Below are 19,272 nucleotides of genomic sequence, written 5' to 3' on the forward strand. Positions count from 1 at the left end.
ACCTGCTATTTCCATAGAGCAGGGAATTTCCTATTAAATTTAAAATCAGTTTTTGCAAACATTGTGATGAAACGTAATGAAATCAAGTGTTCTTTTAATACTTACTGAATAATAATTTATGGTGAGACTTTTCAAGATTTCTGACAAGTATTACAAAGAAACACACAAAAAAAGGACATGTAGCATATTTAAAAATTTAGAGATAGATGGCTTGTAACTTGCATTAGCATGAAAGTGAGTTTCTCTTTCGTTGTGAACAGACATTTTGTTTGTTCATACTGCTTTTTTGTTTCAGTTTTGGCGTGCTTATTTCTTAATAGTTACATGTATTTTATAGTTGTTTTTTTTGCTATCCAATTTTCTAGGATTTATTGACATGCCACTAAAAATGAAAAACTCTTAAACTGAAACTATAGAGATATGTTAGTGATGTGTATTTCTTTTTCAAGATGTGTGCATATTTAGTTAGGTAATTAATAAATCACTCATTTTATATAGCTCCTGCCTAAGGTTTAATGAAATATTTTTAACAGATGTTTTTAAATATAAAGTGCTAGGATGTACTATATAACATATATTCAGATATGGTTTTATTTTCATTCAGAATGATTTTATATAATTTCCCAGAGCTTTGTGTAAGTCACTTGGATATTTTTTCCTCATCTTTTCTTTCAGTACTTTCACTACACTAGTTTCACTAGTTCTCATTTCAATACTTTGGGATGTTTGATATCTGTCAGGGCATATGGATGGGTATTCTTTCAAAAGCTTAATCATCGTACTCTGTTTGCGTGACCAGTTTAACCTTTGCTCGTTTAACTTCAAAAATGAATCATCATGCCCTTGAGGTGCAGACACATGCCTTTTCAGCTTCGATAAACATCCGGACTGGCACGAGCTTATGACCATTTTTTCTGTAGGGGTTTTTTGCAAAGACAGAACAGTGAGAAAATTCTGTGTGTGGCTCGTGTGAAAAGACAAAACCACAATATAGTTTAGTTTATGCTTGGTTAACATGTGGTGTGAGTGTGATTGAGGCAACTGGAAATCAGCTAAACTCACTGTGAGAGCAATTTTTTTTTTTTCGTATATGCACTTTAACCATTTAGATTAAAATGGTCCATTTAGACCATTCGTTGTTTTATAACTTGACGCAAATTTCCAGAAAAATTTGCTCTGAACCTAACAGTGGATGGGTTTTCCACTGTATCTGAGCAAAATTTATGTATTTACATACACCTACATATGTATATTTGTTTCACCCTCTATTTTATTTTTCATGAGAAACAATGGGCAGTGCATAAATGTAATCTATAGAAGCAAACTATGTAGTGCAAAATAAATCACTTTTGCAAAAAATACGGGACTAAACAAAAACAAATAGCAAACATTCAAGAAAACACTTTTAATTAATGCACTTATAAAAGATTTGTTTTTAAGGCTCATAATTTAGGATCAACAAAATACATTTAAACACATGAATGCATCGTTTTCAGTACATAGACAGTTTTACAGAAATGCAATATTGCTTGAATGTCAGTGCTGTTTTGTCACTGCAGACTGCTACATATAAATGATGCCATTCCATACAACAAAAACTTTGTTACAATATTTATAAAATATACAATATTTATATAGCTTGTGCCACCTATAATATTTATAGCTAGCTTGTTAGTTTCAATGACTTAAAGTCATTGAAACTATATTTCCTGTATAAGCAAATATAGAAAAGTATAACGTACTTACATTTTTAAAGGGAACTTTAACAGGAAAACAATATTTCCCAAAAATACCATTATAAGAGGAAACCTTACAAATCAAAAATAGTCACTTGCCTTGTAGTTTTTATTTGCATGCATGTGTACTCTTAAAATGCCCGAGGACTAACGTGCCTGTGTGTGGAGGCATCAACCCGTCATTTTCTTTGCATTTTTTCACCACAAAATCTCGGAACATTTCAACTGCTATTTGGACTGGAGGTGAAAATGACTCGCTGCACAAGCTCATTGTTTTTGAAAATGCTCACACGAGTCTCATATAACATCTGAAGAGTTCTTTTCAAAACATATTTGCACAATGCGTCACATTTGCTCAGTTCAGCTGTATAACTGTTTTTTGTTTGCTGTTTAAAATCCTATTTTTAAAAAGGCACCGTAGCTCTTGTATTGTAAGTCTGAACCACAGACAATCCATTTTAAACCCTGGTTTTTATCACAGTAAAAAAAAAAATTCCACTTGTCTGGTCTACCATGTTCTCTGGTAGCCTCCGTGGCTTGCTTTAATGCATGTGGAGGAAACCAAGTCTTCTACTTTGAAGTCCAAAACACAAGATTTATGAGTTCCATCTCATCCAGCGTCTCCTGAATTAATTTCTAAGCACCTGTCCATCTGGCAGTTTTATAAATGTTCAACCTGAACCAGGAGAAGTCGATCTGTCCATTACTGCTGCATTGTCAATTTGAACTTAATGCATTGTTCTTCCTCAGCTCTTCAATATCCTCGGGTAAATGGCTTTAATCGTGGATGGTGTGAAGTTCCCCGAGGAGACCGTTGTTTCCAAGCCCTCCAGCCTCTGTGACGGCACCTCAACCTTACTGGTGCTACAGTCCAAGAAAGGCATGCCAAACTTCTTCACCTGTCCATCTTTTGATATCAGACAGCAACTGCAGACCAGTCTCAGAATGGCTCTCCGCATGTCTTTACTAGTTAGGGTGTAAATGATGGGGTTTAGGAGCGAGTTGATCATGGCGATACCCAGGAAGTAGTCTGCCTTGAGCAGCACCTCGCAGCTTTGAGCAGGGCAGCAGAAGTCCAGCAGAAGGAGGACAAAGAGAGGCAACCAGCAGGCGATGAAGACCCCGAGAACGATGGTGACCGTCTTCAGCAGAGCCAGATACTTCTGGGACTTCCTGGCCAGACCTTTGCGCTGAGGACTGCAGCCTAACCGCTGGGTGTTGGACTTCACAATGCGGAAGATGCGCACGTAGAGCACCACGATGGACATCAGCACCAGGGTGAACACGGTAATGCAGAAGAGGATGAAGCTCTTGGCGTAAAGAGGCAAGACTGTGGAGCATTCGTCCAGATTTCCAATGCAATTCCAGCCCATGATTGGGAGAATGCCGAGGAGCACTGAAAGAACCCAACTTGCACCAATCAAACCAAACATTCGGCCTCGCTTGGCCCCTTGATACGGCTTCATCCGGACCATCGTGACGTGCCGCTCGATGGCTATAGCGAGGAGACTGATGACAGACGCAGAAAGTGTGATAAACACGCCTCCTTCTCGAAGAAACCACAGCACTGGAGTCATTTTGAGAGTGTTTGCACCTGAAGTCACAATGTTCACCATGTAGGTGAATCCTGCAAGCAAATCGGAGAGCGTCAAGCTGCCCAGTAAGTAGTACATGGGCATGTGGAATTTTTTGTTCTTCCATATTGCCACCAAAACAATGGCATTTTCCATCACAATGAGAAGACAGATGATGAGAAACACAATGGCCTCGGGTTTCAGTCCGTCCCGGTATTTGTTCTCTTTCAGCTTTCCAGTGAAGTTGTAATGGGCCACGATGACGGCGTTGCTTTGATACTCCCGAAACATTCTGAGCAGGTAACCTGGAGACGAGGTGCTCAGTGGCAGAGTTGGAGCAACAGCGGCACTAGCAGCGTATGAAGCTTCCATTCTTCCCGTTTCTTTTGCTGTCCTTAAAGATGTTTCTTAAGGATCTCTGTAGGCCCTCTTATTGCCATATTCCAGCAAAGCACATAAAACAACTCTCAAGAGGATTTAACATAGTAGCATTAAATCCTTGTGTTGTAGGCTCGTTTGTGTTGAAATTTTCACTTCTTTGATGCTCAAATCACAGCTTTGCTATATCCTCAAAGGCCACCAGAGGGAACTGAAATAAAGCATTAGAAAATAATGTTAAATAATTATGGTAAACATATTTGAATGACAAACAAAATGTATAAAAATAAATAAAAGCATAACATAAATTAAAAAAAAAAGCATATTTAATATAATATTTAGCATTTATCATGTTCTGTTTCAACTGTTTAATTATTCTTTCATAGTCAATACTTTATTTCAGTGTAGACATAATAAACATTTTTTTATCTAAACAAATGGACATTTTAACAGATTGCATTTAATTAGGAATTCGGAGAAAACAAAGGAATAATTGTATAAAATATAGTACAATTTGTGTTTGAGTATTAGTATTAGTATTAGAATTAGTTAGTACACTGTAAAACATACAGTACTGTAAAAAACTAAATAAAACAAACAGCTGTACCTGTCAAATTTATCTAAAATGATGGACATTTTATTCTGGATGTATTTAATTATGACTCTACAATTTAAGGAAAACTAAAAAATACTTTGTAATAAAGTAAACCGTGAATGAGTATCAGTATTAGTCCGTACACTGTAAAATATACAGTACTGTAAAATAAATAAAATAAAACAAACAGCTGTAGCTGTTAAATTTGTCTAAAAGAATGGACATTTTATTCCGGATGTATTTAATTATATCTCTACTATTTAAGGAATACAACAACAACAAAAATAAATAAATACTTTGTAATAAAGTAAACCATGTTTGAGTATAAGTATTAGAATTAGTCAGTACACTGTAAAAATATACAGTGCTGTAAAAAAAAAAAAAAAAACTAGCAACTGTTGCGGTCAAAACCTTTACCATAAAAATAATACAGTGAAGGAGTAGCCAATATTTTACAGACATGAAATGTATGCATGTGACATCAAATTATAGATTGTTAATATACCAGCCTATTTGAACTATTAAAATTGTTTGTTAGTGTACAACGTTGGCCTACTGATAATATAGAGATTTTCCAGATAAAACATTATTTTAGTATTGCAGCTACTGTAAAAATATACCTAGCTTAATACCTTGTTAAATACACATTTCCTTCGTAGATTGCCATACTTTTTTTTACTTTATAATTTTTTTAATTTAAAAAAAATAAAAACATTTGCAGTTAATTTCCATATAGCCTATCGTTTATTGCAATATAAAATATTTACAGTTGCCTATAAGAAAATCGTAGTTATCAAATTAAGCGCTTTTACATTGTTCAACGGTTTATTATCGTTTATTAAACATTATTAATCGTTTTACAGCGTTGGACGATCACACGACGCAAACATTTTCTGCATAATTATTTCGGTAAATAATCACAATAGCGTCGTTTACGCGCTCGTGCGCACAGGCTGAATTCAGACAAATGTCAATCATTTTATAAACTATGAAATGGTCGAACCAAACTTTAACCAGTCTGTGACTGAACGAAAAGTCCGCATCCATGCAAAACAACGCTAGTTTACATACTGCACCTAAACTGACTTTAATCTAGCCTACATTCAAATGTAACCTCGCTCTTTCGTGTAAATAAGCGCAGCTTACCGTTTAAGTTAGAAACACTGAACAGTGCCTGTAAATGACAAATCCTCCTCTGCTCCACTAACGTTATCTCTCCCCAGTGTCCTGCCTACAACTGACAAGAGCTCCGGCCGGCAGCTGAGCTGAGAGCTGAACCTTGGATCAAGACTCGTCCTGAAGTGGGCTGGTCTTGACATTCGCCTTCTCTCGTCTTCTGGCTGTGCTGATGCAGCATTTATGGGTAATGAATTGCTTTGCCAACTTGAAGGTACTTTGACATTATATATGTAGGTCAATGACGTGACTAATCTTTTGTTCAGGTCTATTAAGTTGCATAAAAATGCACGCTTCATTATACATTCTTACGTGAAGAACTTGTTTTATTTTTGTGAGTTAGAAGCAATTTGATGTATCTTTGTGGGGCTTATAATCAAAAATGCTAAGTTAAGAAAACAAAACGTTTTATTGTAAAAAAAAAAACAACAACAACAAAACAGATTTTAAATCTTTATTGAAAGTAATATTTCAAGATTTAAGCATTTTAGTACTTTTTACTTGACATTTTTGAAACATTGCCTTTTTTAGATTATAGTTCAAAGATTTGTTTTTAAAAGATTTCTTAATTTTTTGTGAGACTTGCTGCTAATGGTTAACATTAATTGTTTTTGTTTTTTTTGTTTTTTTTTTTTTTTTTAATTTAAGAACTCCTGCATTTTTTACCATTTCTCATCCTTATACTCAAACACAAGACTCATAATGCAGGATGTTTTGAGCCTCTACAGTATTCTCTTCCTTCATTCTGACGTGCAAACAGGCGCATAAACAAGTATGACTAAATGAATAAATAAATAACCCTGCTTATTTTGAGTATGTGATGCACAAGTATACGTAAAACATGAGCAGTCTCGGAATTGCATTGTAATTACATAAGGCAGCGGAGAGTGTGAGCAAGTCCGAAGCCGGATCCTACTTTCTTAAACAGGAAACTCTGTCATTGTACCTCGAAGGGAGAGGGATTTCCTTGAGAAACACCTATGAGGTCATACTGGGCCGTGCCGAACAAAGCCCTCCAGAGGAACACCATGTCCCCTGTCTGAACGTGGAGCAGAATAGCCACTACTTTAGTAGGTATTATGCAACTATGAGATCTTGAAAACATATGGAAGATGGATTCTTCGTTCTATGACATGAAATAGTAAAAAGTACTGAGCATTGCATGCTTTCATTTTTACTGGCAGACGTTGAGCACATGGGAGAGGTCTGTCTTGTTCACCTGTTCACAGGGCAACGAGGGCCCACATATTCAGTGCTTTGCACATTCTGCTGCTTTCCAGTGGGTGGCCGAGGTGCCAGAAGTGAACGGAGAGTTGCTTTATCAGTCTTTTCTGCTTTTTGCCCTCAGGCTAGCCTAATGGCAATATCAGAGGGGCTCCACCTCCTCAGCCAGCAGACAGACTCATCGCTCCTGCTGTGTCTGGATATCTTGGACTCAGCATGTTACCTACATTTACACACAAAGGCCTGATAATCAAGCACTCTACTCTGATACTCCCCACAGAGACTGCTGGCTCACCCTGAGTCTTGGCTCCTGTTTCAGACACTTATGTCTGGTGCTCCTGTGATACAGATATGATAGTTCCTGAGAAGAAGTAGGTGCAATTCCAGATGGAAGTTTATATGTGATATTTTTTCCATACATACATAAAGACATTTCCTGTTGAGGCTACCAATGCTTTACACATAACTGTGCAAACCATTTGTTTCAAAATATTAAAAAGGTAATAAAAATTAAAACATTATTATATTTAATTGCTTTATTAAAGTAAAAAAAAAAATCTCCCTTTAAAACTAATAATTAAAAAATAATTTAATTAAAATTAAATACAAAAAATACTCAAGAGTGTTGTTAGGTTCAACTACACTGTAAAAATAAAACATGAAAGAATATTAGACTGTTTTACAAGAAAATACACTTCAAAATGTAATGTTTAATGCAATGTGTTACTTGTCATTTCTTATTCTTATCAATTGCTAGTTTACTGGCAATATCTGAGTGAAAATTGTGTTTACACCACTTTTTTATGGCGAAACTGCTACACTATAGTTAAACTACATATATAATCTTGTTTGTTGTGTTTTCTATTGTCTTTATTCATCACTCAAGCATTGTCATGGACCTCAATGGGCCATTCAGTTCTTTACCGCTGCAACGACTCTCTTATTCAATTAACTGAAATTTCATCAATTAAGTGTTCAATTCATCAGTAAAGTGTTAAGAAGCTTGAAATCACAGTTTTAACCTAAATGATCCAAATGAACTGTCAGAGATCACAAAGCTTTTGCCAAATCAATCAATTTGAACTTTATTCTCTCTGGCGAAATCGCATTAGCTGAATACACAAACTTTACACAGCTCAGTCTTCTCTTTCAATTCATTTTACTGTTGTTATTTGTGGTTGAGAGTGATGGAAAGACACTCCCTTAGCTGAATGCTGCTATGGTGGTGTGGGAAAATGCCATTAAATTTCAGTAATTAAATTCACTGTGTTGTCACACAAAGAGTCTCACTGGCCACTGGAAATACTGAACGTGCGTCAAACCAACAAATATTTAGATGACCAATAAATAAATCCATTATTCCAGCTGCGGAGACCTTGACTCATCCCAGATCTTTTTCCAAATTCAACATTACTATCTGGGAAGCATTTGACATATTTGACACTCCCTACCAATTCAGAGGAACAGCACTGTGATTTCATCTGCATGTAGTCAATGCTTATCAAAGTTTCAATAAAAAATTGTTTTCTTATAATAAAATAAGTGTTTCGTTAGGTTCAAGAGAGTTCAGCATTGACAGTTCAGAATAGAAGTTATATTCGTACTTTGTTATCCTTGGCTTGGTGGAAAGGCTGGACCTATGAGGTCATGAGACTTCCTGTGTCCTATGAGGGGGTGGGTTTGACCCTGCCCAACTGTCTAAAAGCCTTAGCTACCAGAAATAATGATAGACCTGCTCTATTTTTTTTAGCGAACATAACTTAAATTTAGCGCTTTTAAAACAATAAATATCTGGCTGAAACATTTGAATGTTTAGATTGAATTTGAAAAGTTCCAAATGGAATGGAAATGGTTGAAATGATACGTTTGTATTATCTTTATTTGTTTAAAAATTAGTTTCAGTGGTGTCTCAGAAGAACAGCGATTAACATTGGCATGTTGTTATTTAAATGAAAATCTTGGATTAGTTTTTCTTCCATTGCTTGTTGTTTTGCGCTCTTTGGGGGCTCATTTGAGGCCCTGTTGTCTGTCTCTGAAGTGACTCGACCATGTTGTGTTCAGTAAACAGCCTTTGGCCAGAATGCTGGTGCAAGCCTATCACAGCCACAACAAACTTTGAATGATGGTACTTTGTTATTCGAATTGACCCCCTATCGTGACACTCAACCGTCGTCTGGTGGTGGGATTCTGTTTGACTGACAGTAATGCACAAAAACGAACCCTGTACATGGAAATCTATTGATTTAGTCTTTCGTTTTTAGTGTTTGCAGCTTTCTAGAGTACAGTCTGAATCGCCTCGCTTTAATAAGTGAACTTTCTCCTGAAGTTTGCCTTTGAGATACAGACAGCTTGTATTGACAGGTCTCAAGCTGTAAAATTTAGATTACAGTTGCATGCATCTGAATGTGCAGCTTTCGTTGCCAAATCAGAATTTCCGTTTATGCAAAATAGAAAGAGACTGAAAAGAGTAGTTTGTGGCAATGGATGTTGTTGTGGTCAGCAGGGATTTCTGGTACAAATAAACACAGGAAGAAACCGCCATTTGGGACCGTTTTGATTATACTGAAAGCTTACATGTATACTATAGACTTTATGTAGGGCTACTAACCTCCTGATTTCCTGCATGAACTTCTTGACTAATTCTTCTCTCTTGAGATTTGAAGAGAAACAGCAAAAGACTCCTGTCGTTGGTTAGATTTTGCTGTGCATTCTTACTCATTTCACAATACTGACTTTGATTCTGAACTTTTGAGTACATTACTTCTTTTAGATCAGATACAGTCTCAGACCAAACAGTGAAAGGAAAAGTTCAGCCAAAAATGTGCATCCTGCTGTGATTAGCTTACCCTCACATTGTCATTATTCACTGATAAACTCAACAAAAGTCATATGGACTACAAAAATGGCACACATATACTATTTAACAGCACTGGCCATTCTCACATTTCTCATGACCAAATGTGCTCAAATCATGTTTGATTTGAGATATAAATGGTCAGTGAAAAACTCATTTTGAGTTTGTTTCTCACTAAAAGTATGGCTTCAGTTTTACGCTTACCATTTTATCTCAGATCAAACATGATTTGAGTACATTTGGTCTTGAGAAATGTGAGAACAGTGTGTGCTGTTAATAGCTGAAAAATAGTGAGGAAAGTCACATGGTGGGTTTTTTGTGTCAGTTAAGAACTGGATAGCCCCAATTCCCTTTAATTATATGGAAAAGAGTGTGAGTAAACGATGACAGGATTTTAATTTTTTGGTTGAACTATTCCTTCAACACCTTCCCCCATTCTTTCTCTTTCTCCTCCTTTCTGCTTTGTTCTCTATCAAACACATTCTCTGATAAGCCCTGGAAGTCAGATAATGTGTCATTCCTTTCTCATACAAACACAATTGCCGCCCTCTCCATTGACAAAATAGTTTCACATTCTCCATTATTTCTCCACCATTTGTCACTTTAGATTAACATACTTTCTGACCTCATCTACCACGCTGATGCAGTGGTCTATGACATTGTGAAGTCCAGCAACCCCACAGCTCCACACATCTGGGGGCTGATATACAAAAGGTTGTTTTTTGTATTTAGTCATTAGTCTGGGATTCAGTCCTATGAACGAAATATGGAGGGAAATTTCGCTTTCCCACATTCAAAGTGGGGGATTATTGGAGTGGGATGGCTGTGACTCATGAGAAAGCCCTCTTTAAGAAGTCTATAAACCCCTCTGAAAAATCACGCCTCCCCTTGAGGTTTATGAAATGGTGTTTTTTTTGTTGTTGTTGTTCTTGTTGTATTTAATACACATTCGTTTCAATTTGATGCTGTCATGAATAACATTATGTTTTTAAGAATATTTTGGTCTGTTTGAAGAAAAAAATTAAAAGTTATTCCAATATGTTACCCAAACAAACTTCTTATAGTCTCGCAGTCGATTAATCTTCGCATTTGGACATCAAATGTTAAAATACTTAAAACAAAACTGTTGTTGAATGTATGTGTATCTTTGTGTGTCACAAATGTACGTCACAGTTCGGTTCTGGGTTCATTTCCAATCGGGCATATGCAAAAAATGACTCGCGATTCAGTCAAGCAGTCAGTTGTCAACAGTAACCGCTCTGGGGTGTGTTTCCCAAAAACATTGTTAGCTAACTATGGTCGTTAGCTCCATTGAACTCTATTGGTAACGTCAGAACTTGCGACCATAGTTTCTCATGTTTTGAACGATTCACTGACTGAGTCTGATTCAAACCGGTTAACTCATGAGCGAGTTTGAGACTGCTTTGTAAATCTTTTGACCGACTCATTAAAAAAACCTGTTCTAAAGAGTAATTTGTTCGCAAATCAGACATAACAGCTTGCTCTGTGTTTGATGTTGCGTATAGGAGAGTCTAACACACGTTCTAGCATGATGACATCTGTCGAAAACGTGCATGGATTGTTAGATTTCAAATTTGTATTGGATATTTCAAGTTTTTGTCGCGTTTGCGACCATTTTAGTCTTGGTCTGTAGTTTTAATTTCTCTTAATGGCCTGTGATGTTGCTTTTTGGGATGAGAAAAGTCATAAACAATGGGAAAAACTGTTTTTCTAAGATGCTAAAGACATCCACCCCCACAGAAAGAGTCTGAAAGTTCACATGTTCACACATGGTCCTTCTCGTTTTTTTGAGTAATTTCCTCATAATCAGATCCAGACGCCAGTGATTTGGCACTTGAGGTAGTTTCAGCTTCAATGACCAAAAATGTCTCTGAAAAATAGTTGTGCTTAATTCGGGAAGACAACTAAGGGGGTCTGGCATAGTAGAGAGATCAAATATAAACACATTCTTGAGAGGAATGGTATATATACACATTGTGATCTAGAGTTTATTTGCTCAGAGAAACGAGAAATGAATCAAAACAAAGATCCAATGTGACGTAGAAAACGTTTACAGCTTTAAGCCCTGTGAATATAAATTCACACTACATAAGGGGTCGTAGATGGAGGAGAAATTGAATGTTTAGACTGTTCTCATCCAAATATCCTGTTTTGTTTTAAAAAGATGGCAGCTCGATGGTGAAAACCTCTTCAAAGTGGTTATAAAGATTCTTGAGTGAAGCAGAAATAGGGTGGTTGGTAAGTTGTGGTTGGTGCAAAACGCTCAGTGCTGGTAATTCTGGGATGACTGCGTAAATTAGACGGTATAAACAACACATCTATTATCTAATGAAGTCACGTCACTAGAAACTAACAATGTCCACAGGCTAGGAATGCTAAATGTTTGATAAAGAATGGACATCACTTTAGTTTTGAGGTGTCTAGATGGTTAGTAAAGAGGGACTTTATGAAACAAGATGAGCAAGTCTTACACTATAGTTTCATTATTCGCTCTGAATCCCTTCAAAGCATTTCAGGGCGGTTTGTAGGGTTCAAAGAAGAAAGGTTACAGAATTGAGGGATATGTGGCTTGATATTCCTGAACAGCATTAACACAGATTGAAACCTTTTTTCCAATGCGTTCTGCTTCATCTGGTGGATCTTAAAATCTGTGATACTATGTGGGAGTTAAGCCTTCAAAATATTTTAGAAACTAAGCAGTCAAGCCCACAATAATTCAGAAGTAAGTACAGACCTTTCTTGAATAACATTTGGTGTTCCAAACGAAAGTTTGGGAGGTCCGTGTTCATGTATTCCCGCCTTAAATAGCTCCTTACCTCACATTTTTCCAGAATCGCTGCATTACCCAGCTCCACCTTTGATATTAGGTGAGGTAGTGGATTTATAAACAGCTTGTGCCTCGCTGTTATGCACAACAAGCCTTTACCCTTTAGATGAGTACATGAACTCTGTGTAAGAAACCGCATGATCACCCATACGGACTGTGGACCAGGGCTCTATCCGGTCACAACGGCACTGCAGCAACAGGAAGTGAATTACTCTTCCTTTGGTGGCTTTGTTGTTATTGGCTGACTCGGAGTGTGCCTCTGGAAATCATTAAAGCTCATGTAGTCTGAGTGAACTGTTCATTAACAACGAAAAATAACTCGGTTGGTTTACTATCTGGCAAAATCTGAGGCGAGGATAATGTGGGGAATTTTGGTAAAACGCACGAAAGGTGCACTTATTCTAAACTCCCTTTCAGGACTTATTTGGCTATAAAACTTGGTATATTTCCTCACATGTCCTGAGATCCAGCTTGGCTGTCTGAACCACAAAAATGTTTGCTTGTTTGTTTGTTGTTGGGGTTTTTTGCTACTCACAATGCACACTTTTCAAGATAAAAGCTAAATTTTTTATGTTTGCAGTGATTTATGGTAGTGACAGTGGTTATATAACTTAAAAATTGCATATGTCATATGAAGAAAACTTTAGATTGAAACCATAAGCTAACGTATGCTTAACATACAGACCATACATATAACCCCTAAAAAATACTGATCAAATTTAATTACACACTAAATTAACATGCCTGATTTATAACATATACTTCACTTACAGTTTCATTGTCACCAATAATGACAAAAGGAATATATAAAGATATTATTTCATAGTTCATTATGAGCAGATGTGCTTTTCTGTGACTGCTGTCGAAGTGTTTACATTCGTGCAGAGGCGAATTAGGAAATATACCCAGCTGGCAGATGGGACTGGAATGCTGATGTCATTCACATAATGTCTTTGTCAAACACGCTTTAAGATGGAATATAAACAAATTCCATTAGCTGAGAGTTACATTTCCTTTCAATAAATAGCATAATACCACAATAGACTATTTATCACTGTCACTGTGACAAAGGAAAGCAATAGAACCAGTTGATCTTGCTGTAGAACAGACCGGGGCTAGTTGTCACGTGGGAAAGTTAAACCGTATCTCAGTAACTTTACAGTTTTGAGTCAAAAGTGTGGGTGTTTTTTACTAGTAGTCTGATGTATTTGCTTGTACAGTAAATGTCAAGGGGCACACATCCTTAAATTACAGTATTGATGTTTTTGTATATTAGCTTTTACAATATTTGCAATTTAATTTATCGTTTTGTGCTTTATCATTGTATTTGTTTGATCTGTGCTGGGAAAATAAACCATTAAACAGCCTATAAATGCTACTTAACTTCCTAGTTGATACTTGCTAGATTGTATGGTATGCCTACAGAAATTTAGTTTAAACATACAGTGCAGTTCATCAAAAAGTCTCCAAATGCTGTCTTGGCATTAGACTTCCTCTGGCCAAATGCCATGTTTATCATTTCAACATTTTTTTGTGTATTTTCTAGTGGTTTTCAAGCTGATCTGGACTGTGTTAAGTTAATTGACCAGCTGGCCTCTGCTTAGATGCACATGTGGATAGTGATGACGGGGGTCCTTATGCAAAACCTCTTCCTCCAGACTTCTTCAGAGTCTCTAAATAGATGACCTATTTTTCATATGAACCACATCACTCAATCAGTGGTTCTCAACTGGTGGGTCAGAGGTCTGCTCTCATGGGATTGCAGAAAGAAGCTTAAAAACAATGCTAAATGCAAAGCAAGAAATGCATTTAGCTATGTAATCACGCACAGCTAGTACATTAAAATAAATAGGCTTTTAAAACAGAGAAGAATGTATTATAATATTCCATATCTTTTTTTGTTGATGTCAAAGGTCATGCATGTAGTCAAACTCAACACCATGTTGATGCAAATTTGTCTGTCAAACACAGGCAAGTTGCCTGGTGATCTTCCAAAAAAATGTAATAGATTTCAATGTTTGAACAAAATTTTGTATTGTATTGGGTCGGCACATTGTAACACTGACAGCCCTGAAGGAAAACCATTGGAGAGTCACTGATCTAGATCATCATCAACCTCAGTTTGCTTTTCTTTATAACCCTTAAGTAATTTCCAAGCATGTCTGCTTTGTCCTTGGGGATTTAAATGGCAGTCAGACATGTTTAAAGTAAAAAAAAAAAAAAGTGTCCCTGTAGGATTTCCTGAGGAAGCAGAAAGAAATAGGGTCACTGAGTTTGTTGTTTTCCATTTGCATCTGTTGACCGAATCTGTCAGTTGCTGAAAAAACACACACTTTACCTGAAACTGAACTCTTACCCTACACACTAACCAACTTTTTTCTCAGATGGAAGTTTGGCTGCGCTGACAAACCAACTAGATACAAATACGATTGTTTGCCAACTGACAGAGACTCCATCCAAATATCCGCTCACCCATGGAAAACTCATTTTTCAGATGGTGCCTCATTATAAATAAATCAGAAACAATTGTTCTCTCATCTTGGGTGTTATGAAGCGAGATGTGCTGGCATCTACCAGCAGTTAGTTGCCAAAGACCAAAGTCTCACACGCTGGGAAATAACTGTACCAACTAATAATTTGTATACTAATCGTTGTTGGCAGTAATCAGTGAGCTCCGCATGGAAACACAATGCACAGGTGTAACAGGTGAACTTAGCAGAGAAGATGTGAAATCTGTCACATATGTGAAAGTTAGCTTCTGTGAGCCTGTAACTCCTTCTCACCTCCAGTTCACGCTGAAGAACTGAAAAGTCATACTGTCCATGATCTAACACATATGGTGTGATCTAAAAAATCCAGTTCATCTTCATTTCGTTAGCAAATCCAAACGTACATTTTGAAAAAGCTACACTAATTTTTGCCCATAGCAATTGTTTAGTTTTGCACATTGCTCCTGTTCATACATTGGAAAACTTTATGCTTATAGGCAGTGGCGGTTCTACATTGAATTACTCCCCGGGCGAGACCCCCTCTGATTCTATTTATTCTATGTTAAAATAAAATAAAAACATGGCGAAAAACATTACTTATTGCAAAAATAGTGGTAATTATCTGCACTTCTGCATTGTAATACATTATAAAATAGTATGCAATAACTTATTGAGTGTAATTTTTTAATTTTATTTCTAATTATTAAATGGATGCCACCTTATTGGGACAAAAGCCCTCTCTACACCTACCCTAACCCTACCCGATACTTTATGTTCAACTCTTTGATTATTTCCTTCATTTTTATTAAAAAAATAAATGCTTTTCTGATGTGATGTGATTTGAAATTTAAAAAGGGAGAAAAAAAGTTCGCCAAAAGGCAGATGCGAACCCTGGTCGATCGTGTCGAAAGAAGTGTAATGCAAATTTGACCATCTGCACCACTGAATCTGATAACTAGTAACCGTCTTTTGCCTATTTGACTATCTCAATCATACATTTGTGGGTGGAGTTAATGTAAATGGCCTCTGCCAGCAACATAGCTTGGCACTTAAATAGACACTCCGATTTTTTTTTTTTTTTTTTTATTCCCAACAATTAAACAGTTGCCCACATGAAAAAAAACACTTTCCGCGCCCCTGGGTGTGACTGACTTTAGCCCACTTGTCCCACTAATTTGAGAGAGGTGAACTGTCCCCCGCGGCCGCACCCCCCTCCCCTTTCCACTTCTCACACAGCTTCTGTGCTCGGTACCTTCTCAACAAGCAGGGGCGCCAATTTGCCAATTCCCCGCACAGTTATATGATAGATAATATGTTAGATAATAGAAAACTGCTTAGCGTCGCAGATTTTTTTTTTTTTTCCAAGTGCTTGTGCCGCCCCCCACGTGTCATGAAAAAATGCGTTCGCCCATGCCTAAAACCGCCACTGCTTATAGGGTGCTAAATGATCCAGAACTTTCATTTTAATTGATTTATTTATTTTTGTGATTGACCAACTAATTGTGTATTTTTCTACATATATGCAGCTACTTACCAAATAAAAATAATAAATGGACTTGATGTGGATTCTGAATTTGCATTGTTTTATTTTGTGAGAGAAAAGAGACCATTGATTTGAAACAGGAAACTAGCACAGCTATTTTTGAAAATATAAAACCTGTAAATAGTGACTTACCAGATTAAAGTATTAAAAATAATTGACAGAGTCACTGCAAAATAATCATTAAGAGTTTATTCTGTGACTAAAGCATTTTTTTTAACCCTATAGCACATAGTCTGAGAAATAATGACAGAAACAAATGCACTGTTGGTTAACAACTTCTGCAAAATGTTTGTAGGTGTCACAGACCCTTAGCTAGACGCTAAATGCGTTCTTGTTCCACTAAATGCAACCTGCTACTGTGCGCAGTTCTCACATTTGTGTTTGTGACATTGTTTCGAGCAAGCACAAACCTTTGCATCGTGAAACTGTGGTTTTCAGGGTGGAGTAGTGTGACTTTCAGCACCCTTTCTGTGGCGAACTATTTTAGATGCTAAAAGTTACGGTTTCACTTTATTTTGATGGTCCCTTTAACACATTCTGTTGACTATAAGTAACATTGCACCTACATTTCTACCAACTCTCATTAGATTGTTAGTAGTGTATTAATTGACTGGTAGGGTTAGGGTTGGAATAAGTTGACAGTTGCAAAGTTACTTACAGTCAGTGTCTGTTGAGAGACCATCACAATAAGGAACTAGTATATATGAAGCAGACAGTCTACTAATACTCTAATGAGAGTTTGTTGACATGTAGTTGCAACATTACTTGGTGTCAACAGAATGTTCAAAAGGGACCATCAAAATAAAGTGTTACTAAAGTTACGATTCTCAGGAACATTGACTAACATAGATGTTATCTATAGCAAAAAAGCATAACCAATGTTTGTGTAACTGAACAAAACAATGGCATTAAAATGTTGAAAACGGTTGCACTTTATTTTGATGGTCCACTTTAGACATAATACTAGTAACTATAAGTAACTGTGCAACTACATGTCAACTAATTCTCATTCATTTGCAACTACATGTCTACTAACTCAGCGTAGACTGTTAGGTTAGGTTTAGGGTTAGTAAAATAAGTTGACAGTATGTTGTATGTTGTGGACCCATCAAAATAAAGTGTTAGAAGATATTAAACAGACAGTGTACTAATACTCTAATGATTGCTAGTTGACATATAGTTGCAAAGTTACTTAGTGTTAGTAGAATGTCTAAAGTGGACTATCAAAATAAAGTTTTACCTAGAAAACTACTCTATTTTTATATATATGCTTGCAAACACTCCTGACAGTATTAAAAATGTGCTTATCAGCATTTGGGAAACAGGAGGTCAGATGCTATCGGTATCTGACCTGATAGTGCTAACATTGAGGATCTCCATACACAGACGTTATCGAGTCTAGATGTTCTTATCAAGAACATCCTGTTATTTCTCAGATTTGTCGTATTTCTTTTTTTATCTGTTGCTGATTATGTTTTGACCTCTTGTTTAGGCTCCTGCGCATGCAAGGCTATTTCCTCAAGACTCATTAGATGCTGTCCCATGCTTGCAGAGGATTTCTACTGGAAGAAGGTCATTTTACTTGGATTTTGTAGAAATGTCAGTGGTGTTTCCTAAGGCTGAATCCACTTTGAACATCTTAGCCTGCAGCAACAACACTGTAGCATCAGGATGGGGGCTTCTGCACAAGTAAACACCACACAAATGTTCTTCAAGCAATTCTTACTGTTTTTCTTAATTAAAAAATCTTTATGAAATTTCTTAATGTAAAAATCTCAAATAAAAACGGACTGCATATCACAGAATCAGCTCTGGAAACAGTCATCAGCCCACATTTAGCATAGGCAGTCTGAATCAAAGTATCTCATTTAATGGAATAGATTTGCATTCTGTGTATATTCTTTATGACCACATTTTTTCCTTTTTGGTCATTGAGGTCATATGAATATATTTCCACACTTCTGTCTGTGGCTTAGTTTCACACTTCTGCAAGAATGTTTCTTAATTTGAAGTGCTTGTAAATGTGCGTGCTCATTATAATGCGCCTACATGTGGAGTTATTTTCAAATATAGCATGCATTGTGAACTGCAGATGTATTAGAGAAAGGTGTCACTGCTTTCGCTGTACGTACTAAATGCTAAATGTCAAAACTGAGAACCACACATTGGTTCGTTTCCGCTCAGCGTTAGTCTGGCATTAACCTCTGTGCAGCCAGTAATTTAGTTGACCCTGGGATCCACCAGAGATTCATCTCTGTCTTTAATGGGGCAATTTCTCAACCCTCTCCACCCTTTCCATCCTTCTCACCCCTCTTTTGTTCTCCTCCCTTTTCTCGGCCTCTTGCTCTCTCCTCCTTTTTCTTGGCCTTGCGTCTGTTCTGTTGGTTTTGGGGGTTGGAGAGTGAGGCCTGTCATTACATGATCTCTAATGGTCTCGAGGAAACCAATCCCTGCTGCGTCCTTTATATTTGAGACGACTCTGAAACATACGGAGGCCTGGATAGGGGTCAGGAAGCTCTTTTGAAAATATGTAAAGAAATATTGCTTTGACGTCTGTGTCTCTTTTTATCGCAGGAAACTTTTACTTACCAATAAGACTTACTCTGTTACTTGAAAAACAGACGCTCCACATCACATACCTTCCTGTACTTGCTTTATTTATTTCCAAAACCACAATCTGAAGGAGATCTTGACAGGCTCTACAAGAGATACTGTTTCTACTGTGCTATTTCTCTTTAGCTTTTCAAATTCTGTATTTCATTATGTTTTACAACAGCTTTATTCCAACATGTTTTAGGAAACTCATCTTTAGCATTGCTCTGTTTGACCTGTTATGGAGCCCTTTACCAGTTACT

General features: G+C 36.8%; 1 protein-coding gene and 1 long non-coding RNA gene across 4 annotated transcripts; one reads left to right on the forward strand and one right to left on the reverse strand.

Annotated features, from left to right (window-relative positions):
• Positions 1–1,390: 1,390 nt before the first annotated feature.
• On the reverse strand, positions 1,391–5,585 carry s1pr5a (sphingosine-1-phosphate receptor 5a). Its single transcript, XM_058770953.1, has 2 exons — positions 5,430–5,585; positions 1,391–3,899 (listed from the first exon to the last, which is right to left on the reverse strand). The coding sequence occupies exon 2, from the start codon at positions 3,680–3,682 to the stop codon at positions 2,483–2,485; it is 1,200 nt and encodes a 399-aa protein (XP_058626936.1). The 5' UTR covers positions 3,683–3,899; positions 5,430–5,585; the 3' UTR covers positions 1,391–2,482.
• Positions 3,266–18,858, forward strand: LOC131537480 (uncharacterized). Of its 3 annotated transcripts, none has more exons than XR_009270292.1 (4): positions 3,266–3,396; positions 3,542–3,667; positions 5,507–7,054; positions 17,910–18,858. It is a non-coding gene; the product is annotated as an uncharacterized LOC131537480 (long non-coding RNA). The 3 variants fall into 3 exon arrangements; XR_009270293.1 differs by lacking the exon at positions 17,910–18,858 and having other exon boundaries at positions 5,507–6,533; positions 6,808–9,590; XR_009270291.1 differs by lacking the exon at positions 17,910–18,858 and having other exon boundaries at positions 5,507–6,529; positions 6,808–9,590.
• Positions 18,859–19,272: the final 414 nt, after the last annotated feature.

This window comes from Onychostoma macrolepis, chromosome 03, assembly GCF_012432095.1.
Source record: "Onychostoma macrolepis isolate SWU-2019 chromosome 03, ASM1243209v1, whole genome shotgun sequence".
NCBI classification, from domain to species: Eukaryota; Metazoa; Chordata; class Actinopteri; order Cypriniformes; family Cyprinidae; genus Onychostoma; species Onychostoma macrolepis.